Consider the following 26,530-nt stretch of genomic DNA (forward strand, 5'->3'; position numbering starts at 1 on the left):
CCTTTCCTGACGCTGAATAATCAGGCCTGGTTGTCCTGGTTTCTGGAAATACTCCTGTGTGGGCAGTGGTTCAGAGCTGGAACAGAGGATGGATGGATGGAAGGATGGATGGAAGGATGGATGGAAGGATGAGGGCTGATGGGCAGCCCAAAGTCCCCAGTACAAAGGCACTGAACACCGGGCTGTGATCCATGCCTGTGTCCCTCTGAGGTGAGCAAGCAGAAGGTTTATTGAGCAGTGTGTGTGTGTGTGTGTGTGTGGAGGGGTGGGATTTCAGAGGGCGTGGATGCAGGCCATTTCATCCCCCAGGTCTTCATCATCCAAGCGGGACAGGATGGACTCCTCATCACTGTAGAGTGAGCTGCTCCCCTGTGCCAGCAGGTCACTGGCAGCACTGTCCATTTCATCCAGAGTCAGGCGACACGCATCCGCAATCTCCTGCTTGGCCAGGGCCACAAAGCGCGGGTCTCGGGCAAAGAGGCCCAGGCCTTCAGAAATGAGCACCTGGAGGCACGGGGTGGGGGGAGGGTCAGGGTTGATTGACTGCAGTGTGTGCAGAGGGGTCGGGGTCGGGGGAACAGTGGTACGCACATCATGCTGAGAAGAGGGCATAGAGCCGAGGGATGCCTATGCGTACCACACGGAGCCTGGGAACCTCATTTCCCTCCTCCCGCAGCTCCCTTTCCACCTCTTTCTCTTCTCCCCCATCCCTCTTGCCTATGCCCCCTCTGGACTCACAGCTTCCACCAGGCTGTCGGCACTGCCTCTCTTGCCATGGCCAGGGTTCGAGTGGGTTCCAGGTACATGCAGGCAAGTGAAGGTGCGCAGTGGCCTGCTGGCTTTGCCCAGGTATCCCTCCCCTGCTGCCCCCTCCTCCACCAGCAGCAGTGGGGCATACAGGAGCCGACCCCGCTGAGGAGGGGTGGCCCAGGAGCCCTGTAAACATCAGAGGGTGACGGATGCAGGGGTGGGCTTGGGAGGTTCCAGAACTCAGCCCTGTGAGTCCTGTCCCTTTCCTCCAGCAAGCAACTGGAGCCAAACCAAACGGGTGCAAATGAGATAGGAACTTAGGCAAGTGTGCTCTGTGCAGTGGCAGCTCTGCCATCTGCTAGCCTTGTGATCTTGGGTAAACCTCTGTGAGCCTCCATTTCCTCATCTGTAAAGTGGGCGATAAGAAAAGTACCCATCTCACTGGTACAGCGAGTGAGGATTTTGCATCCCTTCACACGCGTCCTGTTCTTCGGAAGGGCCTGTCACGTAGCTTGTTGCCTATGTTCAGCAGAGGCCGCCCCCACCCCTCCAGACCTCATTACCTCCTCCACTGCCTCACCTGTGCCCTGCTGGGCCCCGAGTTCCGCCCGCGATGATAGGTGCCAGGGATGGGTAAATCTTCACAGCTACCCTGGCGTTGCAGACACTGGATGGTGAAGGAGGGCTTCCGAGCTGGGGGTGGGGGGAAGGGGGTGCCAGGGCAAAGACCAAGGTTAGTTCCTGTCCATGACTCTCTGTCCTGCTGGCCCTCGGGGAAGCCCCTTAGGGCCCCTCCCTGCTCTCACCTGCAGGCGTGGGGGGCAGCAGGCGGCGACGTGGTGCATGGTGCCCGTTCACATATCGCTGGGGTCTCTGAGGCGGCGGAAGGAGTGGGTGCGGGGGCGTCCCCGTCTGCTCATCCACGAAGGAGAGCCTGTGCAGGAAGGAGGGCAGAGAGGAGTGAGGCCTGGGCCGGGGAGGTGTGGCCCCCATAGGCCCGTCCTCCCGCCCAGGGCTCCTGGGCCCATCCTACATGGTATGACCGGTGTACTGGTCGGCGGCTTCTTCTTGCTCATCCTGCTTGTCTTGCCTGCTAGTTCCCTGGAACTGAGGACTCCCTTCTTCTGGGATGGTGAACATGAACACCCCAGAGTCTCTCCTGGGGAAAAGGAGGCATGTTAGGCAGACCAGATCCCCCTGGTAGGTGGCCCTGGGTCCCGGGATCCTCCTCATTCCATGCCCTATCCCCTAGAGAAATGTGGGGACTTACGGTTTGTTTGTTTATTTATTTTTAACTGAGGAAAATTCACATAACATAAACTAACCATCGATCTTTCTTAGGTGAACATGGGCTTTCTTTTCATAGATGTTTGTCTCATTAGAAGTATCCAAGGTTTAAAAAAAAAATCAAAGTACGTGCACCATCAGCTCTCTTTTACAGGTGAGGAACTTGAGGATCATAACAACTAAGTTCACTCAGCAAATGAGAGTGCCAGGATTTGAACTAAACCAGTTGACTTCCACATTTCGCACTGAGCTTCTGCAATGTCACTCTTATCAGCATCTGTTCCCACCAAAATTTCAAAACACCTTCATCCTTCCCAGGTTTCCACTTGAAGGCCTCTGAAATGACCCCCCTTCCCCCCTGGGTCCTGCAGCACAGACTCAGCGCCCCCTACCACGACAAGGCACTTGAACATACCTGTGACTGTGGGATCCAGCCTGGGACGCACTGGGCTGTCTGGTGTTGGGAGCCCCGCCATCATCATCGCTGGGCCCAAGGGTGAGTGAATCTGGAGGTCTGTCCCCAGTAGGTAGAGACACAGAAATCCTGGATCCCCGGCGAGATGGGGGCTGGGAGTCCACCGGGGCCTGTGGAACGTCACAAGATGGAGTGTAGCAACCATGTGACAGCTGCATCGCTTGGTCATTTCATTTCGTCTGTCTCTCCCGCTAGTCCATGAACTCCCCAGGGTCTGCATCTGGGCCTTGCCCTCCAACAGCCAGATAAATAGGCACCAGGCAAATATTTCTCTATGGCAGAGATGGCTTCTTCCCAGAGGCAGGGTCAAAGTCACTCAAGACTCAGGGAATATTTTACAATCAAGAGTTCTTGGGGTTGAATGTTTAAAGAGATGGGTATGTTTACCCTGACTGCACATTACACATGGATACATCTATTGAAATATCACATGGGACCACTTAAACATGAGCACATTTGTTTAAAAAAGTCAACATGTATAAATCGGTTAAAATAGGGGCTGGCACTGTGGCGTAGCAGGTTAAGCCACTGCCTACAATGCTGGCATCCCATATGGGTACTGGTTCGATTCCTGGCTGCTCCACTTCTGATTCAGCTCTCTGCTAATATGCCTGGGAAGGCAGCGCAAGGTGGTCCAAGTGCTTATAGCCCTTGCCACCCACATGGGACACCCAGATGAAGCTCCAGGCTCCTGGCTTAGGCCTGGACCAGCTCTGGGCATGGCGGCCATTTGGAGAGTGAACCAGTGCACCAAAAATTTCCCAACCCTATACCCTGTAACTCTGCCTTTCAAATAAATAAATGAATCTTGAAAATATTTTTACAAATAAATGCAAAAGAATTTCTCGGGGTGTGAGCACTAGTGGAACTCACTTTGTGTGTTTCTGGGTCTTTCTCGGGTTCCTCCTCCTCTTCAGCCTGTCCCTCTTCCTCCTCCTCCTCCTCCGTGTCACAGGTGAGGGCCTGCCGGATCTCAGGACCCAGGTCCTGCAGGCTCCTCAGACCGGCCTGCGGGGGTGGAAAAGGAGGCCAGGGGGTCTCAACTTCCCTTCCAGGGCCTTGTGTCCCACCCGGGAGTGCAGCAAGAGCCCCTCAGCCGCCCCGAGCCTCCGCGTTTCCGCAGTTGCCATGTGGGTTCCTGGAGATGGGCTGGAGCCCAGCCTCTGCACAGTGCTTTCACCCCCGCACCAGGCCCTTCCCTGCACACCTGGAGGACAGAGGAGGTGCTTGAGGGGGCCTCGGCCCCTAGCAGCCCTTTTTCTTTCCTGCGCCGGAATTTGCGGAAATAGTCCTGGATCAGGAATGTGGCATAGAATTTTCCCACGGTGACTTCCTCCTCTGAGGTCAAGGGCGAGAAGAAGGCAAGGCTGTTATAGGGGGCATTGGCCCTGTCCCTTGTCCCCACCTTCCTACTCAGTAGCACGGACTTACCCCCTGCCCTGGCCCCGGCCCTGGCCAGTGCTGGCTTTGGGATGGGGGCCATGGCTGGACATTCAGGGTGGGGATAGCTCACCATCCGGAGGGGGCAGGACTTCATCAAGCAGTTTCTGCTTTATCCGCTTCCAGATCTTCTTGATGACCATCCGCAGCTCCTGGTTGGCTTGCTCCAGGTTCCCTGCATTGGAGGATAATGTGGGGGGAGTGGGGGCATGACACAATAGGAAGAAGCACCCTCCCTAGGCACCCTGTGACTCCCGCCCCCTCTCCCCCAGACCTTCTGTCTTGATCTTCAGGGATGTCCGGACCAGGGCAAAGAGAGTGGCATTGAATGTCACTGTGCCATCTGCGTTGAGGGGCACGTTCATTGCCACAAGTCTCTGCGAATACCAGACAAGAAACTTATTCTGAGAAAATGCTGGGTATGTAGGCTCAAATGTCTGGGGAGCAGAAATCTTTGAGGATATGACCAAGCATCTTCCATGCCCCCCCCCCCACCCAGAGCAACTCCCTGGCCACCTGTGCCCTGCGGTGGGCAGGTGCACGCACCTTGCAGGCCACTCGGTGTGGGCACAGCTTCCCGAATCCCAGCGGGGGCTGGATGCGTCTGAGCAGGGCAACCACATCCAGGTGCTTGATGCGGCCCCTGGGGCAGTTGGGGAGGGACCACTGGATTGGTAACGCTTCCTGGAGTCCTTTCTTAAAGCCCTACCAGCTCACTGTTCCTCCCCCCACCCCCAACACCCCAAGGCCTGCTGGGGAAGCACCAGAGGGCAGTTGGAGAGGGCAGAGGACAGGGTTAGTGGAAACCCTGGGGCATCTGTTGACTGGGCAGTGGGAGGCTTAGGTTAGAGGTTCTAGGGCTGGGGGACCATCTGGGTCAGTGCATTTCCCCCCTTGGCAATGCAGGTCAGGGGTTAGAGGGCATACTTGGCCCCAGGGTCGTATTCAGACCAGATCCTCTTGAATTCATCAAGGTGATGGGGGCCCAGGATGGACCAGTCTCTGGTTAGATAATCAAAGTTGTCCATGATCACAGCCACAAAGAGATTTATGATCTGCAGGCCAGTGAGCGGGGAGGTTAGGCGAAGGTCAGAGCAGGGTCACAGCAGGTGGGGTCGGGTGGGGTGGGGGTGGGGATTGAGGGAAGGCTGCGGTGAGCTCATAGGGTCATTGGCTTAGGAGTCCTGTGTTTAGCTTCTTGTCAGACCAGTCCTCTGAGCACACTGGAGATCTGGGCTGCCTACCTCATTTGACCACCCCCCCGCCCCTGCCCCCCGAACCCCTCAGAGTTATCCCCCTTGGCGGTGGTGGTGATTGTGGGGAAACGGTCCTCACCAGGAAGGCACAGAGCATGAAGAAGCTGATAAAATAAGCGATGGCAAAATTGCTACCGCAGGTAAACTCCTCGCCAGGGCCAAAGTCAGACTCAGGGTCGCATCGACTCCCAGGAAGGCTGGCAAGCATGATCTCCTGCCATGCCTCCCCAGTGGCACACCTGTGAAGACACACACACGTGCGCACGCGCACACACACACACACAAAGGGCTGGCATCCTGGAGGAGAGGCTGTGAAGTCACGGCCAGTGGGGTTGCAGGGGAACGGGATGTGTGGAGGGGGAGTGAGTAGAAGGCCCACTTTCACCAGGGGCAGCGTCTGGCACAGCTGGCATGTCAGTATTTTGACAGCGAGTGTGGCCATGTTGATGCCAGTCACGTCCATGTCTGACAGGTGGACCATGGAGAGCTGGGGGGGGGTTACATCTGAAAGCTAGAACAAGAATGGCTAAGGCTAGAATATTCTACCAGGCTCTTTGACTCCCAGCCAGGAAAGGTCTTGGGCTATCTGGTGCCCCATGATTTCTGTAGCTTGGGCAGTCTGGAGCCCAGAGAGGCAGTGTGGGCACCATGCACATGTGAGGGGCTTGGGGGGCAGGGCAGAGCAGGGGGGAGATGTCACCTGAACAGAAGCAGCACGGCCTGCGGGAAGGTCTGGAAGTTGTTGTTCCGATTGATCTGGGTGCCATCCTGAAGAGCCACCTTGCCAAACATCTATGGGCACACAAGGACTGTGTCGAGTGAGGTGAACCTATGCCTCCGTGTGTCACCACCCACTTCATACCTCCTAATGCCTAAAGTGTGCTCACAGCCCTGACAAGCTTGCCCCGCTGATCCTATTTCACAGATGTGCAGACTGCCCCAGGGTCAGCCAACTCATCTCTCTGCCTTTCCACCCACTACCTCCTCTTTGGGGCTATTCCTACCCAATCAACCTCCCAGCAGAGGGTGCCTGGGGGATGCTCCCTAGGGATCCCACTTGCCTGCATGCCGATGACGGCATAGATGAAGAATATCATAGCGATGAGAAGAGCCACATAGGGTAAGGCCTATGGGGGTGGGGGGAAGGGGAGGATAGATGCTCAGGTCCACGCAGAGGGTTCCAAGCTCCCCCTGGCCCAGGCCTGCTGGCGGATAGAGTCCATTTCCAAGGTGTCCAGGACTACCAGTGCCTCCCAAATGTGGACAGAAGTATGGGGCAGGCATTGTGGTGTGGTGGGTTAAGCTGCTGTCTGCGACACCAGCATCGCATATGAGAGCTGGTTCCAGTCTCCACTGCTCTGCTTCTGATCCAGCTCCCTGCTAATGTGCCTGGGAATGCAGCAGAAGATGGCCCAAGTCCCTGAGCCCCTGCCACCCACGTGGGAGACCAGGATGGAGTTCCTGGCTCCAGGCTTTGGCCTGGCCCAGCTGCAGCTGTTGAGGCTGTTTGGGGGAGTGAACCAGTGGATGAAAGATCTCCTGCTGTCTCTCTGTCTCCCCACCTTCCGTAAGTCTGCTTTTCAAATGAATAAATAAATAAACCTTAAAAAGAATAGAGTAAGGTGAGTGGGGCCAGAGGAATTGAGAGCTCAGAAAAGGGAGAAAACTGGAGATGCTGGAAATGGCTTAGGCATGCTGAGAGATGTCATTTTGGGGGTTGATAGAGGGGCAAGTGAGAGGTGTTGCAGCGGGGGCATCAGAGGCGAGGGGTAGCAGTTCACCTGGAAGGACTTGATGAACGTCCAGAGCAACGTGCGAATCCCTTCACCCTTGCTGAGAAGCTTCACCAGCCGCATGACTCGGAAGAGCCGGAAGAAGGTGATGGAAATGCGGGAGCTGTCCTCCGAGCTCTGGGGTTGGGGGTGCAGTGGGCATGCTCAGATCGCATCTGCTCCAGCCACCTCCCTGTCTCCTGCCTCGGCCCTCCTGGTCCCCAGATCCCTCAGAACTCAGGCCCCAGGGTGCTTTGGGAGCATTTCTAAGGACTCTTGGGGAAGGAGGGAGGGAGGAGGGAAGGAGGAAAGGAGGAAAGGGGGAGGGATGGCGGGAGTCTATAGTCCCTGTTGTGAAGGGAGCTACCTCACCAAGGTGGCCACCATTCTGGAAGGAGACATGGCAAAGGCAGAGATGATGGAAGATATGATGGGAACAAAGTCCCAGATGAACAAGAGTAGACATGATGGAGCATATAGAGAGGATGACGGCAGGGCCATCATGCAGAGGATGATGCGAAAGGGTGTGTGTGGGTAATGGATTCAGATGGTTGTGGCAAAAGTGGACAATGGCGGTGCGAGGGGGAGGAGAGGGTAAAGGAGAGGGAGAGAGACATTGGAGCCAGCAGAGGAAATAATGGAGCCAGTGGTGTCAGATGACGGAGATGACGGAGATGACGGAGATGACGGAGGACCCAATGGAGAAGCCCAGCATGGAGATGTGTTGGAGACAATGTAGTTGTTGGAGGAAGTGGAGCCAACGAAGCAGTCAGAAGAGATGATGCAGCCAAAGCAGGAGTCAGTTGAGGTGATGGAACCCATGGAAGGGGAGGTAGAAGTGGTGGAAGAGATACAAGATAACGGGAGAAGCATTTTAGAGACTGTGTAGCTGGTGGATAGATTGCACAATGCAATAAGGGGGACTTTGGCTGAGCCCAACTGGAACTCAGAGGGGGCAGAGCTAGAATGAGGAGTGCTAAGTGTCCAGGAGTGAGGAGGATTGAAGGGACACCACTCACTCATGTGAAAGAGAGCCCTGGGGGCGGAGGGAAGGAGAATGGGCTAGTGGACAGGCCAGTCCTTACGTTGACTTCAGTGACGGCAATGTCCACCACGCTGCCCACCACAATAAGAGCGTCAAATGTGTTCCAGGCGTCAGTAAAATAATGCTGTAGGCAAGAGAAAAGCAGTGCTCTGTGTTTTCCTAGCCAGCAGGCCCAGGGCAGAGGGCAATGGGCTCTACCCAAAGGAGGTGCGCCTAGGGCTGGGGTCACCTTGGGTTTGAAGGCGATGATTTTGAGCACCATCTCAATAGTGAAGAGGCCAGTGAAGACCATGTTGAGGATGTCCATGGCGTAGTTAAAGGGAGCAGTCTGCTCATAGTGCTGGGGGAACAAAGCAAGGAGGGACAGAGCCTCAGGTAGAGCCCTACCCCCAAGCAAATAGTCCTGGGCCCAGGCTGCATTGACCCTGGAGCTATGGTAGTACCATGGTTTGGCCAAATCGTTGTCTGCTTCTCATAACGGGGAGCAGAAAGCCTAGTTTTTTCATCCCCAGCTTTTCTTGTAACCAAGATAAGTCATTTCTGACTAACAAGACATACACATCAGCCTGCTGTTGGCTGGCAGTTTTGGTGAAAAGCATTTTACCTTCTAATAGAAGACTTAAATGAAGACAGAGACCTGTGGTGCAACTCTCCCTTCTTTTTCCTGCCTTGAATGTGATTTTGATGTCTGGAGCTGCAGCAACCATGTTGTGACCACGAAGCTACAGCCCATGAGAATGAAAGCCAACTTGCTAAAGATGGCGAAGCAGAAAGATAGACAGAGTCTGGGTCTCTGATGAGCAATGAGCAAAACGTCTACCTCTGCATTTCTCATCATGTGGACCAATTGTTATATTTCTTTGACATTAAGATGCATATCTTTTTACACTTTAGAATCTCTGAAATTCAGACACATTTGATAAACAGTGGCAAGTTACAATGGTTACTAGGCTATTTTTTCATATTCTTTTTTTTTTTTTTTTGACAGGCAGAGTGGACAGTGAGAGAGAGAGACAGAGAGAAAGGTCTTCCTTTGCCGTTGGTTCACCCTCCAATGGCTGCCGCGGCCAGCGCGCTGCGGCCAGCGCACTGCGCTGATCCGATGGCAGGAGCCAGGAGCCAGGTGCTTTTCCTGGTCTCCCATGGGGTGCAGGGCCCAAGCACCTGGGCCATCCTCCACTGCACTCCCTGGCCACAGCAGAGAGCTGGCCTGGAAGAGGGGCAACCGGGACAGAATCCGGCGCCCCAACCGGGACTAGAACCTGGTGTGCTGGCGCCGCTAGGCGGAGGATTAGCCTAGTGAGCCGCGGCGCCGGCCTATTTTTTCATATTCTTACACGTCTGAAATCAGGATGCAATTGATAATCACTGGCCCTAGATTGAAAGAAATGTGACAAATGGCTCAATAAGTCTCTGTCAGCTGGGGGATTTGTTACTTGCAGCCTAAAGCATTCCTAACACTTCCCAAGGGATTGTGTGGAGAGAACAGGGGCAGGTGTCTCACAGGGGTCAGGGAGGGGAGCACAGACCTGCATGGCTAGGGCAACGGTGTTGAGCAGGATGAGCAGGAACATGAGGTACTCGAAGGCAGCCGAGTTCACAGTGGCCCACACGCGGTACTGATGAGGGTTCTTGGGTATGTAGCGGCGGAGTGGTTGGGCCTTGAGGGCGTACTCCACACACTGGCGCTGCATACAGGCACAGGGCATGAGTGAGCAGCGGGATCCCAAAGCCAGGGGGGCAGCAATTGGGGGCTGGGGTCAGAGGTCACCTGGTTCTTGTCCAGCTCACAGTTTTGGTACTCCTGCTCGCCCTGGGCTCGGAAGGTGATGATGACGAAGCCCACGAAGATGTTCATCATGAAGAAGGCGATGATGATGATGTAGACGATGAAGAACACAGAGATCTCTACGTGGTAATTATAGATGGGACCCTCATCTTCTGCGTGCGCATCAATGGCCTTGTACAGCAGCCTGTGGGAGGCAGTGTGGGGGTAGAGGTGGAGGTGGCCCGCTCAGACACGCCCCCAGACCACTAATTGTAGACACCTGGGAGTCTCCTGCCTGGCACCCTGAAGATGCCTAAATCCTCTGAGTTAGCCACCCGAAACCTCCAGAGACACACCAAGGAATCGCTCGCCACCACAACCTCAGAGACTCCTAAGTCTCCTGTCCCAGATCTCCAGAGACCCACAGACCCCCCCTATAGCCCTCTAGAGACTCCCCAGCCAGGCCCTCGAAGACCCCCAAGCCCCCTATGTTCCCACATACCTCCCAATCCCCTTCTCCAGCCACGTGGAGCTCGTGTTCAGCTCTCTGGAACTCTCCCACAAGCCCCTAAAGATCTCTGAATCCCGTGCCCTATCGATTAGAATCCCCTGCTCCATCCCCACAGACACCTCCAGCCAGTACCCCAAAGACCCACGCGGCTCTCTAGAAACTCCTGAATCCTCTGCTCTGTCTCTTCAGAGACTCTCTGCCAGTCCCTCCCACCCCACCCACCCTGGACCTCCACAGACTGTCATCTAAATCCCACCCAACTCTCAGAGAGTTCTACCCAACTCCTGGACATCACTCACGTCCCCAGAGAACCCCAGCCAGCTTTTGGGAGACGCCATCAGAACTCTAATAAGCGCACCAGACCCCAGAACACCCGGTCCCGTCTTGTGAGGTCTTTACCACCCGTCCACAATGGGGTCACACCCATCTAGTCCCTAGAGAGCCCAACTGCTGCCCAAAGCCCTGACACCCCCCCCAGGGGGCCCTGCCCCTCACGCAGGCCAGCCTTCGAAGGTGGAGACAGTGAACAAGGCCATCATGGCTGAAAGGACATTGTCAAAGTTGAAGTCGCTGTTGACCCAGAGCCGCTCCCGAACTAGGGGCCGTGACACGTCTCCGTCAGGGTAGACCAAGAAGGAGCCCCTGCAGGGGGGTGCAGACAGGCTTAGCAGGTGAAGAGGGATGGGAGCTGTGCCAAAGGGGCTGCGGTCCCCAGCTTCAGGAGGCAGAGTGGGTGGAGCTAGACAGCTTGGGTTGAAATCCTGTTCTTTCCTAGCCCAGCTGGGTGACCTTTGACATTGAACCTGGTGGTGCTTCCATGATCCCTATCTAGGAAACAAGGGTGATAACAGAACCTATTTCCTGGCTTGTCATAAGGATTAAATAAGTCAAGAAATGAGACTAGTGTCTGGCCCAGCGTTGGCACCGAATCATCGCCACCACCACCGCTGTCACCACCATCATCATCACCGTCACCACCAGCCAGGAAGAAGGGCCGCTGATGTTCATGGCAGCCAACATTTATTAGCACTAACCCTACAGCAGGCCCCGCGCTGGCCTTTCCACGTGGTGATTTTACGCTGTAGAGGACCCTTTGTATGTAGGGAGTCACAAACTCCCTGCAAGAGCCGTGTGTGACAGGCATGCTCTTCTCCCCGCTCTTCAGATGAGCAAAATGGGCCTCAGCAAGGCTCAGAAACGTAGCCAAGTCTCCTGAAGTGGAGCTGACCCGGGGAGTGTCGGATTCTGCAGACCCAGCTTGTAAGCACTAGTGCTAGCCTGTGTGGGAAGCTCTGCGTGAAAGTCAGGGACTTGAGGGGGGCTCGGGAATTGCTGGGCAGGGGGGCTGGGGGTGGACTGTGGAGAGAGGTTTTGGGGGTAGGAACGAGGAGCTTCTAAGGGCTTAGTGAACCCTGAGAGCCCCTGCAGTACTCTCGGGGAAGTTCTAGGGGATGTATCTGGTGGCCTTGGTGGGAGGGGTGCGGTTCTGGAGGTCTTGAGGGGCAGCTCTAGGGGTTTCACGTGCAGTGTAGGGGTCTCGAGAGCCTTTGGGAGGGCTTCTGGGTTCTGAGGCACGTAGGGTCTCAGGCACTCACTTGCATTCTTTGGGGGTGTGTTTGGCCTCATCAGTGCAACTGTAGAATTTCCCCTGTAAGGAGTACATCAGTCAAGAAGGTTCCCCGCCCTGCCTCTGCGTCAATGGCCTTGACCCCTGCCTGCCCCCCCCCCCCGCCCACAGTGTTTCTCCCACCTTGAAGAGCTGCACGCCGATGCAGGCGAACATGAATTGCAGGAGCGTGGTGACAATCATGATGTTCCCAATGGTCCGGATGGCCACGAACACACACTGCACCACGTGCTGCAGGCACCCATGCATACAGCTCGTGGACACCAGTGCAGGCCATGGTGCCCAATGGGCGTGGGGCTTTGGTGATGGACACAGCTCAGGGACTTGGGTTGAAGGGCTTGTGGTTGTGGGTCAGGGGACGTGCGGTCAAGAGGGCAGTGAGATGGGCCAGGAATGTGGGCGCACCAAGCAGGCATAACTGCTTGCCAGGCACGGGCATGTGGGTGTGTGCCAGGGACCTGGATCCCAGAAGAGCGGCCACTGGTAAGGAATGGTGTGGTGCCTTGTAGGGGGCCATGGCCAGGGGTGAGGCCCAGGCTGCGGGCCACGCACTGATGTAGACGGTCAGTTTGCTCAGGGATCCCTGTGGGTTTGGACGAGGTGAGGTTTACCTTCAGTCCTTTGGCCCTGTTGATGGCTCGGAGGGGCCGCAGCACGCGCAGGACTCGGAGAATCTTCACCACTGAGATGGCGCTGGAACTGAGGAAGGGCCAGGCCTCAGACCTTGACCTGGGCCTGGCCTTGACTCGGGACAGGTGTGTGTGTGTGTGTGTGTGTCTGTGTGTCTGTGTGTACATCACTCACTGGATGCCGAAGGAGATGAGGGACACGCTGACCACCAGCAGATCCAACAGATTGAACCAGCTACGGCAGAAGGAGCCACGATGCAGGAAGGCCCCAAACACGGTCATCTGGGGAACAGGACAGCAGGCTGGAGCACGCAGGCCTGGGCACGCTCGGGGGGAGGAGGGGGTGGCGACAGGAGAGGCGGGCAGTGGAGTGCAGGGGAAGCAGGGGCGGAGGCTGGCCGGGGCCACGGGGAGGGGGAGGAAGCAGGCTTTGAGGGTGGGCGTGGAGTGTGCTGGGTTAACCGAAGCCTGTTCGTTACCTTTAGCAGAATCTCCACAGTGAAAATGGAGGTGAAGGCGTAATCGAAGTACCCCAGAATCTGGGCAGTGAGAAAGGGGAGGAGCCACTGAGGATGGCTAAGGGGATGCTAGGTGTGGACCTGCTCACGTGTGCACCTCTCTATGTGAGTTTTGCGCGTGCTCTCTCTCTCCCCTCGCCCTTCCCTCCCTCCCTCTCCACCACCACCACCACCATTATCATCGTCATCAAAGACTTTTCCATAAGCCCAAAGCTTTGGCCATCAGAAAGCTCTGGGCTCGCGTCTGGACTCCTCTACCCCTAACCCAGCTACCTGGGTGCCCTCAGACTGTTGAACCTCTCTGAGCACAGCTTCTCCCCCAGTCTAACTCTTGTTCTCCCTGATGCTTCCCAGGTGCGCTGTACACGCAGGAGGGGCCGGCCCCAAGACTGATGCTCTCCCCGCCCAGCAGGTCGCCCCCCGGGGCGGGGAGTCCCCCTAGCCCAAGCAGAGGCTCACGTGGTTGCGGAAGGAGTGTGCTCGGATGGGGTCCTCAGCAGCCAGGGACACGCTGCTTAGGATGATGAACACCAGGATCAGGTTGGTGAAGATGTGGTGGTGGATGAGGGTGTGGCAGGCCTTCCTCAGCCTGCGCAGCAGAGGGCGCGTGGTTAGGGGGGATATGGGCCTGGTCAGAGCCCCGGCGCTCAGGGTGAGCCCCAGCGCCACAGCTCTGGTCCAGCCTTGGGCCTTCTGTGCTGCTCCACCTGCCACCAGGCCCTGTGCCCAGCCCCTGCCACTCCCAGCACTCACGGGTTGGTCTGGCTGAGACAGAAGAAGGCACTGCCCTCGGGGATGGGTACCACCTTCTCCTTGGGTACAACTTCCTGCAGGAGTTCCACACGCCCTGCACCTCCTTCCTCTTCTTCCTCTTCCTCCTCTTCTTCCTCCTCTTCCATGCCTGGCACCAGAAAAAGAGCAAAGGAGACAATTAATCGAGAAAACTGATGGAAAGCACCTGGACTAATGCTTGTCACACAGCAACTGGTTCCCATTTCCCTGCTAGAACGTCAGCACCGTAGGGAGGAGATTTTAGTCTGGTTGGTTCTTTGCTATGCCCCCAGCATCTAGAACAGTGCCTGGGACACAGCAGGAGCTCTGTAACTGTGTGTGTGTATGTGTGTGTGTGTTTAAGATTTATTTTTTTTTAATTTCAAAGTCAGAGCTACAGAGAGGCAGAGGAAGGGTGGGGAGGGGGGAGAGAGGTCTTTCATCCGCTAGTTCACTCCCCAGGTGGCCCCAATGGCTGCAGCTGCACCAACTGGAAGCCAGAAGCCAGGAGCTTCCTCCAGGTCTCCCATGCGGGTGCAGGGGCCCAAGGACTTGGGCCATCCTCCACTGCTCTCCCAGGCCACAGCAGAGAGCTGGATGGGAAATGGAGCAGCCAGGACTCAAACCAGCGCTCATATGGGATGCCAGAACTGCAGGCAGTGGCTTTACCTGCTATGCCACAGCGCCGGCCCCTGTAAACGTGTATTTGAATGGATGTTGTAGGTGGGGATTTCAAAAATGGAATTAAAAGATAAGTTCAACTTGGTGCAAAAAATTTTGAGATCCATGCATTTTTTTTTTCATAATATGTTTTTCCCCTACAAGCTTTCGGCAGTCCTCTTGTAAATACACACTATTGAATAATAAAGCCTCGGAGAACTTCTGCAGTAGAATGAAATGTCTGTTTTGCTTCTTTAACACCCATGGCCCCCAGTGTCGCTGGCCACGCACGAAGCCTGTTATTTTCACGGTGACCCTGGAAAAGCCCGTGCCCCAGAGAGAAGGGTCTCAGCGGTCAGAAGCTGTCCCGAGGTCCCACACCTCCTGCAACCGGCCCTGCCCACTTGCCTGCTCCTTCACTCTTTGCACCCTCCTCTTCCTCCTTCTCCCCACCAGGCACCTGGGGACAGGAAGCCGGGGGTCACTGATGGCAGAGGAGACACCAGGAGATGGACGCAGGGGAGGCATGGAAGGGATGCTATGCTGGGGGCGAGGGGAGGTGAACAGGCAGGAGGATGAGGGTTAAAGCCACGTGCATGCGCACACGTGCACACACACACAGGTTTTGGTGGTGGTGGTGGGGAGGTGTAGACAGTTCCCAGGCTTCTAACTCACCAACACCCCGTTCTCCTGTGGGAGGTTGCTCTCACTGCTCTTCTCCCTGTGTGAGGAAACAGGTGGTGATCACTGCAGATGGCAATGGACGGGCAAGGCTGAACGGGGTCCCTGTAGTCAGATCAGAAATTCCTTGGTTCCCATAGACCCTCCGTGCTTCAACCCTTGTCCCCACCCCCGGGTCTGTTTTTACAGTAGCCGGAGGGAGCCTATTACATTCTTTTCAGCACGTCTTTCCTCAGCTCACAACCCCTTCCCTTTGGGACTCCTCCCACTCAGAAAAAAAAGTCTTCCCCCTGGCCCAAGACATCCTCAATAGGATCCCTCTATCCCCCTGCCCCATTTGATCTCACTTCCTACCACTCTCCTCCTTTCTCACTCCATTCCAGCCTCCCTGGTGTTTTTAGACTATACTATGGACACTTCCACCTCAGGACCTTTGCACCTGCTGTTCTCTTACCTCGAATACTTTTCCTCCAGAGATTTGCATGGCTCACCCCCTCAGTTCACTCAGATCTCTGCTCAGCTGTCACTTCCTCATTGAGACCTTTCTTTACCACCCTAATCAATAGGATTTCACTACATGCTATTAACATACATTGAAATTTTATTATACATTCACTTGTTTGTGTTTTGCTTGCCTTCTCCAAGTAGAATGTCAGTTGCACGAAGGCAAGGATTCTGTTTGCCTCAACTCTTGCTATCTCCTCAGCATTTAGAATAGGGCCCTGCACAAAGTAGGTGCTCAATAAATGCATATGGGGGCCAGCACTGTGGTGCCAGCATCCCATATGGGTACTGGTTCTAGTTCTGGCTGCTCTACTCCCGATCCAGCTCTCTGCTCTGGCCTGGGAAAGCAATAGAAGATGGCCCAAGTCCTGGGCCCCTGCACCCATGTGGGAGACCTGGAGGAAGCTCCTGACTCCTTGAATCAGCAGATGGAAGACCTCTCTCTCTCTCTCTCTCTCTCTCTCTTTCTCTGCCTCTGTAACTCCTCTTTTCAAATAAATAAATAAATACATATTTAAAAAAATAAATGCATGTTAATTGAACGCGAATTGTCAGGGTGTATCTGGAGCTGAGGATTATCAGGGTGACCAGAGGCATCTCTGGTGGGGAGAGGTATCTGTGCAAGGTTCCCAGTAAGGGATGCCAGGGAGATTCTGTCTTGGGGGCAGAGCCAGACCTCACCTGCCCTTGTCCTTGGCAGTGCCCGCATCTCCACTGGCCAGGTTGTCCACAGCAATGGCAAGAAACACGTTCAGCAGGATGTCTGGAGTGAGCTTAGGCTGCCGAGGTCGGAGAAGCAGCCTGCCCGCAGCCTGCCTAGCTCATCTAATCCACCCAGACCCCCATCATCCTGCCCCCGATGGGTCCAAGGATACAGTTGCCACAGATGAAGAGGATAATGAAGTAGACGCACACCAGCATCCCTGGGAAGAAGGGGCCACCATAGGCCATAATGCCATCGTACATGACCACATTCCAGTCCTCGCCTGTTAGGATCTGGGGGTGGGAGTCACTGTGAAGCTCTTGGGATCCCCTCCAATTCCAGGCCCCCTCCCAACCCACAAAACCCCGGGGGTGTCCAGGTCCCACCTGAAAGACAGTGAGGAGGGCCTGGGGGAAGGTGTCAAAGGTGCTTCGCTTAGTGTGAGTCTGGTCGAAGTTGAACTTGCCCCCAAACAGCTGCATGCCAAGCAGAGAGAAGATGATGATGAAGAGGAAGAGGAGAAGCAGCAAGGATGCGATGGATTTCATCGAATTGAGCAGGGATGCCACCAGGTTGCTCAGAGATGCCCAGTGTCTGCAGCAGAGATGGAAGAAGGCAGGGTTGGTGCTGCATCCCCTGGAAAAGCCAGGAACCTCGGCAGGGCTCCGGCTCGGCACACACAGCAGCAGGCTGGGTTAAACTGGTCTTGGCATCAGGTTGGAAGTGATTTCAGAGTTGGGGTATAGAGAAAGAAGTTAAGGGGACAGGGGCTGGTGCTGTGGTGCAGTGGGTTAACACCCTGGCCTGAAGCGCTGGCATCCCATATGGGCACCGGTTCCAGTCCTGGCTGCTCCACTTCCAACCAGCTCTCTGCTACGACCTGGGAAAGCAGTAGAAGATGGCCCAAGTCCTTGGGACCCTGCACCCATGTGGGAGACCTGGAGGAAGCTTCTGGTTCCTGGCTTCGGATCATTGCAGCTCTGGCCATTGTGGCCATCTGGGGAGTGAACAATTGGATGGAAGACCTCTCTCTCTCTCTCTCGCTCTCGCTCTTGCTCTCTCTTTCCCCCTCTCTTCTCTCTGTGTAACTATGACTTTCAAATAAATGAATAAATCTTAAAAAAAAAGAAGTTAAGGGGGTAATTGAATTGGGGGTTAGGGTTGGTATAACAACGGGAGAGGAGATTAGGGTGGAGGTTCAAATGGAAGTTGGTGAAGCTAGAATTGGGTTTTAGGCTGGGACTGGGACTGGGCTTGGGGATAAGATTGTGCTAGAGTTTTGGGATAGAGGGATGGATGGGGATGAGTTCGAAGCAGGAGCAGGGATCGGGGTTGTTGTTGGAGATAGGGTAGCAGTTAGGGGTTAGGGACATGCGAGCTGTGTTTGGGGAATGAGGATGCTGTTATAGTCAGTGCTTATTAGTGGGGATGGAGCTGGGGGTTACGGATGAAGTGGAGATGGGGTTGGGCTTAGGACTGAATCTTAGGATCATGCGTGGTTGGGGTTGGAGATGGGGTTAGGGATGATGTTATGCTTGGGGTTTGGGAAGGGGATGAGTATGGGGAGTTGACTTTTGGAGGTGGGGTTGGGGATATTAGAGCAGGAGTTGAAATTGAGAAAGAGGATGGAAACGGAGCAGACACTCTCCCCAAATGGGTTTTAGAAAAACTTTAAAAAAAATACAGATGTTTCCATTAGGCTGAATAAGATAGCAGGTAGAAAATCCTAGCAGCAAAATGATTTATGGCCATTGTCCCCAGCAAATGAGAAACTGCATTCTAAAAGCCTTGGTAATGACTACCAAATGGATTTTTTAAAAAAAGATTTTATTTAGCCAGCGCCGCGGCTCACTAGGCTAATCTTCCGCCTGTGGCGCCGGCACACCGGGTTCTAGTCCTGGTTGGGGCGCCGGTTCTGTCCCGGTTGCTCCTTTTCCAGTCCAGCTCTCTGCTGTGGCCTGGGAAGGCAGTGGAGGATGGCTCAAGTGCTTAGGCCCCTGCACCCACATGGAAGACCAGGAGGAAGCACCTGGCTCCTGGCTTCGGATGGGCACAGTGCGCTGGCCATAGAGGCCATTTGTGGGGTGAACCAATGGAAGGAAGACTTTTCTCTCTGTCTCTCTCTCTCTCACTGTCTAACTTTGCCTGTCAAAAAAAAAAAAAAGATTTTATTCATTTGTAAGACAGAGTTACAGAGAGAGAGACAGAGAGACATACAGAGAGAGAGACAGAGACAGAGAGAGAGGTCTTTCATCTGCTCCCCAAATGGCTGCCATGGCCGGAGCTGGGCTGGTCTGAAGCCAGGAGCCAGGAGTTTCCTCTGGGTCTCCCACATAGGTGCAGGAGCCCAAGGACCTGGGCCATCTTCTACTGCTTTCTAAGGCCATAGCAGAGAGCGGGACTGGAAGAGGAGCAGCCAGGACTTGAACTGGTGCCCATATGGGATGCTAGTGCCTCAGGCGGAGGCTTAGCCCACAACACCACACTGCTGGCCCCATACCAAATGGATTTTAATATCCATGAAACCTTTGATTCTCGATGTTTTCCTTGGGCCTGGAACAGTGCCCAGCATGCAGTAGGCACTCAATGGATATTCAATAAGTGAATGGTGAGGGGCCAGCATCGTGGCACAGAGGGTTAAGGCATTGCTTGCAATGCCGGCATCCCAGATGAGCACTGGTTCAATTCCCGGCTGCTGCAATTCAGATCCAGCTCCCTGCTAATGTACCTGTGACAGCAGCAACAGATGGCCCCAGTGCTTGGGTCCCTGCTACCCATGTGGGAGACCCAGATAGAATTCTGGGCTCCTGGCTTCAGCCTGGTCCAGACTCTACAATTATGGCCATTTAGGGGGTGAACCAGCAGATGGAAGATCTCTTGATCTCTCTCTCTCTCTCTCCCCACATCCCCAGTCTCTCTCCTTGTATCTCTTCCTTTCAAGTCAATCAATCAATCTTTAAAAACCTGAATGGTGGCACGGATGAAGTTATCGCTGGAGTTGGGGTATAGCTGTTGGGGCTGTTTGGGGTCCCATTGTTCTCATCCTCCACGCACCTGGTGACCTTAAAGATCCTGAGGAGGCGCACGCATCGGAGCACAGAGATGCCCAGGGGCTGCATGGCGCCCACCTCCACCAAGGTGGTCTCGAGGATGCCCCCACAAACCACGAAGCAGTCGAAGCGGTTGAAGAAGGAGGAGACGTAGACAGAGGGGCCCAGCCCGTACAACTTGAGAAGCATCTCCACAGTGAACAGGCAGAGCAACACTTTGTTGGCGTACTCTGTGGGGAGAGGGGTGGGAGGGACATGCTGGCCAGTTGCCATGGTGCTGTGTGGGGGGGTAAGGGACACAGGGTGCTTTGGGGTAGCGGGTAACAGGCCAGGGCGAGTCTGGAGGCAGGGATAGGGTTAGGGATGGGGTGGGGGTTAGAGTTACCTCTGTGAGACCAGGAAGATTCCAACTCAAGGACAGAGCTAGTCGAGGGTTAAATTGGACTGGGACTGGTTTGGGGAGCAGGGTTCGAGGTGTGCTCAGTATTCAGGGTGAGATGGAGACCGTAATAAGTACCAGTCAGATTGTAAGCACTGGTAAGTGTCCACTATAAGCGGGCCATGCAATGTTCTAAGCGCTTTTCACTTTAAGGCATTCACTCCTCCCAACCAAGTAAGTACTATCATTCTCGTCATTTTGTACACGGGAAACAGGCACAGAGGTGTTAAACTTGTCCCGACAGTGTGGTGTTAAGCACTGGCTTCTGGCCCTGCCACTCTCTAGCTGAGTCCTGGGGTTTGTCACTGCACCCTTCAGCGCCTTGGCGTTCAGTACTGTGCCTTAGTACTGAAGTTACATAAGGTTGTGGGGGAAAGCAATTGATGAGCTTGTACATGTAGTCTCAAGAACCGAGTCTGATGCACACAGCAAGCACTACCTAAGTGCAAGCTACAAGGCGAGATGAGGCAGGCTAAGGTTTCTGCGCTTCTCTGGGTGGCAGAGCAGTGTCTGGGCTCCTGAGGTCCCCAAGGAGATCTTGTACTTGGGCTTGGGATGAGAGGGCATGGAGGGCACAGGAAGGGGATGGGAGCTGGGGAAGAGGGCTGGCGCACCCTGCGTCTGGGTGAGCCACACGGGCTGCCCGTGGTGCTCTGAGGCGATGGTCAGCGTGTTGAGGAAGACAAGTAGCAGCACGGCCCAGTAGCAGGCGGTGGACTTCACAGCCCGCCGGCAGCGCGCCCGGAGGCCCCGGTTTACTCGTCGGAGGCGGCGGCTGGGGGAAAGGAGAACCCTCAGGCTGAGATCACCTACCTAGGGTCCTGAGGGGGGGCGCTGGGGAGGGGCATCCAGAGGCCACGGAGGGCTTGGAGGTGGGTGGGAGTGTGTCTCAACTCACCAGACCTTGGTTTTCATGATCTTGTTTCTGGAAAAGAGGAGGATGGCAGGTGGGTGCCATAAGCTCCGCCCACCCGCCCCACCCCGGAGTGGCTGGGACCAGAAGTCAGGGGTCTCTGGTCAAGGTTTGACACCAGTGTCAGGACTAGGCTCAGGGTCTGGGCTGGGTCAGGGATCAAGGGCTAGGGGCCCTCACAGGCAACGTGTACAACCGGCCAGAGCCCCCTCCTCCTCGTCCTCGTCGCCCGCAGTCTCTGCCATCGAACCCGTGTCACTGGCTGGGAGACTGGCTAAAGGCAGAGTAGGGATCGAGATCAGGACCCGGCAGCCCCAGGGTCCTGCCTCTGCCTGCCCACCCCGCCCCCGCCCCAGCCTGTCTGGGTCCCCACCATGGCTGCTGGTAGAGTGCGTGGAGCGAGTGGAGTGACTGAACCAGCGCAGACGTCCACGCCGCCGACTGGTCAGCTCAGCCAGCTGGGGCCCTGTGGAGTCACAGAAGACAGTTGCAGGGGACGGTTTGGGGGCAGGGTCGGGCCTCGTCTAGGGTGGGGGATGTCACTTGGTGTCTGAGGCTGGCTCTAGATTCTGTGCCCAGAGCCATGGCTGGGGGCGGGGCCAGGGTTTGCTGCAGGTGGGGGTTGGGTCTCAGGACAATGGAATCCATGGGCCCAATGCGTGGAGCGGGAAGGGCGTGGGCCAGATCGGGGTTGCCTGCGATGGCCAGCCCGGCCCTCTTCAGTCACAGAACCAGAGGCGCCATCTGCCGAGGGGTCCTCGAGGTCCAGCTCCTCCGCCTGTGTGATCCAGTCCAGGTAGCCCCGTAGATCCTCCTCTAGCTGCTGCTTCTCGCGAAGCTTCTGGAAGTCCCCACGGGCTTTTGCTTTCTCCCTCTCCTTGGAGAACTCCCTGAGTGGAGAGGAGGAGAGAGCTGGGTGGGAGAGCTGTCCCACTACCTTTCCATCACCCTGCCAGCCACACTAACCTCTACTCCCTACATTGTTACTCAAGTAACACTTTGAGCAGTTCTGTCCTGACATCCCTACTTCTAATAGCAAGAGCTCCCACTTATCTTTATCTTTCCTTTCTTTCCATAGTGCATGAAAATGTGGGTGCATACATCACACACACATAATTTATTGTGCATGTTTCTATTGTCTGTTTGCTCCCATCAGGAGGTAATATTCTGGAAGGCAAGGATTTTTTTTTTTTGGTCCCTTGTTCCATTCCTAAAAAGTCTTACACACAGTTGATGCTCATGATTGAATATAGGAGTATTTTGGGTGGGTTTTGAAGGATGCCTAGGAGTTTTCCAGACATACTAAAAGGGAAACAGGGGTTGTTAGGGGTTGGGCAGTGGGCTAAGTCTCTCACCCACTCAGGACACCAAGCACAAGGTTGAGGACGAAGAAGGACCCAAAGATGACGAGGCTCACAAAGTACAGCCAGGGCAGCTCATACCCCATGGCATCCTGCATCTGGGGAGTGAGCGTATGCATCCGTCAGAGTATGCCAACACTTGTTCAGAGCTCAGTGAGGAAGGGCGGGCACAGCCTCGCAGCCGGGCACTCCCCATCCACCTCACCCAGTAAAGCACATCGGTCCAGCCTTCCATAGTGATGCACTGGAACACTGTGAGCATGGCAAAGAAGAAGTTGTCGAAGTTGGTGATGCCACCGTTGGGCCCTGGCCAACGCCCTCGGCACTCGGTCTGGTTCAGCGTGCATGCACGCCCCGAGCCAGAAGATGCACAGGGCGAGGGGTCCTCCTCCGCTTCCACATCTGTGAAGAGAGTGGAACTTGGGGCTTCAGGGGAATGCCCACCTGCAGGAGCTCCCATCCTGGAGCTCCACCCTCCTAGCCAGCTTGACTCAGGGTCCTGGATTTTTTCTAAGGCAACGGCAAGTCCTTAGCTCCACTTTTTTAGGGCCGAACGCTCTGAGGTCTGGATTCTGAGCTACTGGGAAGCTGTGGGTCCCACCAACAGGGTTAGAGAGAGTGGGACTCAGAGTCTGCGAAATTCGGGACCATTTGTTTCCTGCAAACAGCAGAGGCAGGGTTTGGCCTGTGATCTGGATGGGCGGTGACGGTCACGGTCTCGGTCACGGAGGATGGCAGCCTTAAATGTCCGACCGGAAGTTGGTCTGTGGGTGGAGTCTTGGGATAGGGGAGCTTCTATTTGCTACCGGGGTTTTAAGTCCCGGATTTAGGGCGGAGTCTTGGATATACGGGTGGAGGAGCCTGAGCTTAGGGGCAGAGTCTTGTGAATCCGAATGAGTTTCCTTGGGAACAGGATGGGGCCTAGGAGCTGGCAGAGGGGAAGTGTCCTGTCCCTGGACAGGTGGGCTGGCTGACCCGATCCCAGGAAGTAACAGGTCTTGTGCATGCGTCCTAGGAACAGCTCGAGGCCGATGATGGCGTAAATGATGATGACGAAGAGCACCAGCAGTGCGATGTGTAGCAGCGGCACCAGCGCCTTCATGATGGAATTGAGCACGATGTGCAGGCCTGCGGGCAGGGAAGGGCCGGTGATGTAGGGCAGAGTCAGCTCAGCCCCCCTCCACAACCCCGAGCGGCTTGCCACTCACTCGGAACCCCAGACACCAGCCTCAGTGGCCGCAGCACGCGAAATGCCCGCAACGCCTTCACGTCGAAGCCCCCGGGCTTCCCCCCGGTGTGCGGGGCGTCCCCGGGCCGGCCGGGACCCTGCTCCAGCAGCACGCTGAACAGCCTGACCAGGAACACGGGAGGGAGAGGGAGGCGGGGTCAGGCCATGAGAACCCTCCACCCTCGTCCCTCCCCTTCCTCAGCCAAAGACATGTCCCTGTAACTAGAAATGCAAAAAAAATTTTAAATAGGCTAGGCTTCCTGGGGCCGGGGTTGTGGCACAGTAGCCGCCTGCGAGCAACTGCGGTCCCTTCCCTGAGTGAAGAATTCAGCGGGTGGGATGGCGAACGAGAGTATGGTGCCCCCTTCAGCCGCGCACCCGACCACGACGATGATGAAATCCAGAAGGTTCCAGCCATTGCGGATGTAGGCGCTGGGGTGCAGCACCAGCCCGTAGGCCACGATCTTGAGCACGGTCTCCACAGTGAAAATCACCAGGAATACGTACTCCACTTGTTCCTGCGGGTGGAGCCAGGCGGGGAGGGGAGCTGGCAAGTTAGATGTGGGCGTGGCGGTGGGGGAGGAGAAAGAGGAGGGGGAAGCACAGCCTAGCTACAGGATGGGGCTGGGCAGAAGCGAGCCCTTTGGGTCTGTATGGGAACCTTGAGATGCGGCTTTATGGGGGCTCTATCTGGTTGGAGGAAGGGTGGGCTGGGCCTGGGAGGGGTGCTCACCAGGTTGTGGTTGGCAGTGTTGGAGTCATCTTCCGGGAAGGGGATGTAGACCCCCAGAGCCACGCAGTTGGCAAAGATGGTCAGCAGGATGAGGATGTCAAAGGGCCTCGCGTGGACACAGTTAAGGAGCCAGACAGAACACCTCAGAATCCCCACATGCTCTTGGGGCCCTTGCACCCTGATTCTGGCCCTTGACTCCAGGGTGGCAGATCCTGACTTCTCGACCCCTGCCCCCTACCCCACCCCCTCCGTAGGCCTTGATTTTGACCCCAGTGGAAGCTTTAGTCACCCTCAATTCTTGCTGTGATTTAGTCCTTGACCAAAGTGACTTTCACCTTTCTGAATGGCCCCTCTAATCCAGTTCTTGATGGTTGACCCCTCATAACCTCAGCCCTCCTCCATTTCAGCCTTGACCCAGTCCTTGACTCTTGGTACCCTGATGATCCTTGCCCCTTGAGCCCCACCCTTGGCCTTCCAGGATGCTTCCACTCCACGATGCTGATGCAAGACCGCCGCAGGGGATTGGCTAGGGTGAGGCAGAAGAGCGCGCGGGGTGACCTCTGGGCGCTGGCCACTGCCACTGTCTTGTGCTTGCTGTGCTGGGTCCTTCGCCTAGGGGTCCCCAGAGCCGAGGATCCGCTAATTTCATCCCCCACAGCTGGAGGCCCAGAGCACAGCCCCCATTCGGGACCAGGGCCTTCTCCATTGGCTGGATTGGGATCTGGGGTGCTGTCTGTGTGGAGAAACTGAGTTAGGGAGTAAACAAGGCGTGGGAACAAGCTGCTTCCTGCCCAATCCCATCCCATTGTTTGAAAGAAGGAGAGAAAAGTATGTAAAATTGGGGAGAGTTGGGAGTACCTGGATTAAGAATTGGGGAGGTAAAAGTGGTGTTGGGATTATGATTGTGGGTAGAGTAACAAACAGTTTACAGGGGATGGAGGGGAGATTCCTTTTCCAAGTGAAGTAGGGTCTGATGTCAGACTGCGGGCTAGACTTTAGATTGTCCTGGGGTGGGATTAAATTTCTAGCTGGAGGCAAATTTAAGGTGAAACTTGAGTGGTGACTTTTAGATTGGGCTGGGATTGGGTTTAAATATGGGGAGGAATGGAGTGTGGTTGGCTTTTGGTTGAGGGGCAAGACTAAGTCTTTTGAATGAATGGGGATTAGAACCAGGATCAAGGTTAGGGCGGAAGTTGAGTTTTGAGTGGGGTTTTCAGCTAAGACCGTCTCTAGTTCCCATGATCTAGTTTTAGCCTCTGCAGGACAGTAGGTTGGCTTGGTTAAGTTAGCCAGCTCTGGAGGAAAATGTCAAAGTTTAAATCCTGACTACTACTCGGTAGCTGTGGGCCAAATGAAATAATCTCGGTGAGTCTTAATTTCCTTATCTGTATAATGGGGATGATAATAAGAGTACCAAGAGCACCTACACGATAGGCGTGGTGTGAGGATCAACCCAGGTCAGCATTCAGAAGAATGCCTGGCACGTAATATTATTCCCATTGTGCAGATGAGAAAATTGAGGCCAAAAGGTCAGGTGACTTGGAAAAATGGTTGAATTGGGAGTCAAACTCAGCCAGTCGAACTCTACAGCCCATTCAGCTTACTAACACCAAGTGCATGGTGTTTCTTTCACTCTCCCTCTCTCTAGTTTTATTATTTTTTTTTAAGGGTCTCTTTTGGGAAAGTCAGAGACCACACTCCCTAAGAGTATGGACATTCAGGGGTTGAGGTTAAGGTTAGGCGACTTTAGAGTTCTTGGTAAGGTCTGTATCCAGGGTGGGATTTGGACTCTAACAGGGATTTGCCTTCCTGGTGGTTAACATTTGTGTTAGGATTCAATTGGAGGCTGGCTTTGGGGTTAGGGTTGGGGTGGGTGCTAGGATGGGGTCAGGGCCAGGATCGAGGGTTGGGTTTCATTTGGGAACTAAGGGAGTAGATGGGGAGAGGAGGCCTTGGGTGCAGTATCTGGGCCAGTCTGACCATCAGGGCTCAGATGGTAAAGAGGCTGTGTTTGGGGCTAGCTGGGATGGGAATAGGGTGATGTGACTCTGCTCCCTTGGAGGCTCCCCCCGGCTGGGGTCTGGGTGGGCAGTGGGTAGGTGAGAGGGGCTGAGGGTGGAGCAGAGTCCAGGCTTGCTCTAAGGGTCTGCAGGGGTGCAAAGCTGCTCTCACCTTTCCCGCCTTCAGATTCCGACATCCTCCTTTGGAGATTGAAGAGCCATCTGCGCACAGCCCCCCTCTCTTCCCCCAGCTTTAGAGGGATTAAGGTCATAGGGCGGGGCCATAACAGTGTCAGAGGGGTGGGTGAGCAAGGGGTGCAAGTGGACATTGATGAGCCAGAGCTTGTCAACACAAAAGGCACTGATGAAATGTTTGCCAAACATGTACCTGCTCCCAGAGAGTCAGAAA

At 55.3% G+C, this 26,530-nt stretch overlaps 1 protein-coding gene, 1 long non-coding RNA gene and 1 other non-coding gene across 6 annotated transcripts; 1 reads left to right on the plus strand and 2 right to left on the minus strand.

Moving 5' to 3' along the window:
* Positions 1–228: 228 nt before the first annotated feature.
* CACNA1F (calcium voltage-gated channel subunit alpha1 F) lies at positions 229–26,368 on the minus strand. Of its 4 annotated transcripts, XM_070067048.1 has the most exons (48): positions 26,294–26,368; positions 24,605–24,854; positions 24,122–24,227; positions 23,767–23,906; positions 23,369–23,511; positions 23,136–23,288; positions 22,366–22,562; positions 22,155–22,258; positions 21,532–21,689; positions 21,173–21,265; positions 20,980–21,073; positions 20,785–20,811; positions 20,501–20,661; positions 19,452–19,677; positions 16,784–16,991; positions 16,570–16,690; positions 16,376–16,457; positions 15,185–15,230; positions 14,918–14,969; positions 13,832–13,979; positions 13,538–13,667; positions 13,040–13,099; positions 12,736–12,842; positions 12,543–12,630; positions 12,055–12,162; positions 11,900–11,952; positions 10,800–10,946; positions 9,797–9,998; positions 9,555–9,713; positions 8,255–8,365; positions 8,066–8,149; positions 7,348–7,368; positions 6,990–7,118; positions 6,270–6,335; positions 5,909–6,000; positions 5,288–5,447; positions 4,880–5,007; positions 4,499–4,595; positions 4,227–4,329; positions 4,026–4,127; positions 3,720–3,850; positions 3,386–3,520; positions 2,453–2,622; positions 1,784–1,909; positions 1,557–1,684; positions 1,331–1,443; positions 739–936; positions 229–504 (listed from the first exon to the last, which is right to left on the minus strand). In XM_070067048.1, exons 1-48 carry the CDS (start codon positions 26,316–26,318, stop codon positions 274–276), a joined length of 5,913 nt encoding a protein of 1,970 aa, XP_069923149.1. In that variant the 5' UTR covers positions 26,319–26,368; the 3' UTR covers positions 229–273. The 4 variants fall into 4 exon arrangements, with proteins under 4 accessions (XP_069923149.1, XP_069923150.1, XP_069923148.1 ...); XM_070067049.1 differs by lacking the exon at positions 7,348–7,368; XM_070067047.1 differs by lacking the exon at positions 7,348–7,368 and having other exon boundaries at positions 8,066–8,365.
* Positions 4,206–14,887, plus strand: LOC138847660 (uncharacterized). The gene is made up of 3 exons (XR_011385573.1): positions 4,206–4,371; positions 6,582–13,183; positions 13,433–14,887. It is a non-coding gene; the product is annotated as an uncharacterized lncRNA (long non-coding RNA).
* Positions 18,082–18,198, minus strand: LOC127485048 (small nucleolar RNA SNORA32). Its single transcript, XR_007912248.1, has one exon. It is a non-coding gene; the product is annotated as a small nucleolar RNA SNORA32 (small nucleolar RNA).
* Positions 26,369–26,530: the final 162 nt, after the last annotated feature.

Source organism: Oryctolagus cuniculus, chromosome X, assembly GCF_964237555.1.
Source record: "Oryctolagus cuniculus chromosome X, mOryCun1.1, whole genome shotgun sequence".
NCBI lineage: Eukaryota > Metazoa > Chordata > Mammalia > Lagomorpha > Leporidae > Oryctolagus > Oryctolagus cuniculus.

Bases quoted from the DNA above. Each gene is read 5' to 3' on its own strand.
- CACNA1F (XM_070067047.1), bottom strand. From the start codon at position 26,318: ATGTCGGAATCTGAAGGCGGGAAAG. The intron at 19,678-20,500 runs GTGCGCCAGCCC...CTCTCCCCACAG, and splicing joins GTGGCTCACCCAGACGCAGG to AGTACGCCAACAAAGTGTTG. The intron at 7,119-8,065 runs GTAAGGACTGGC...CCCCAACCCCAG, and splicing joins TTGCCGTCACTGAAGTCAAC to AGCTCGGAGGACAGCTCCCG.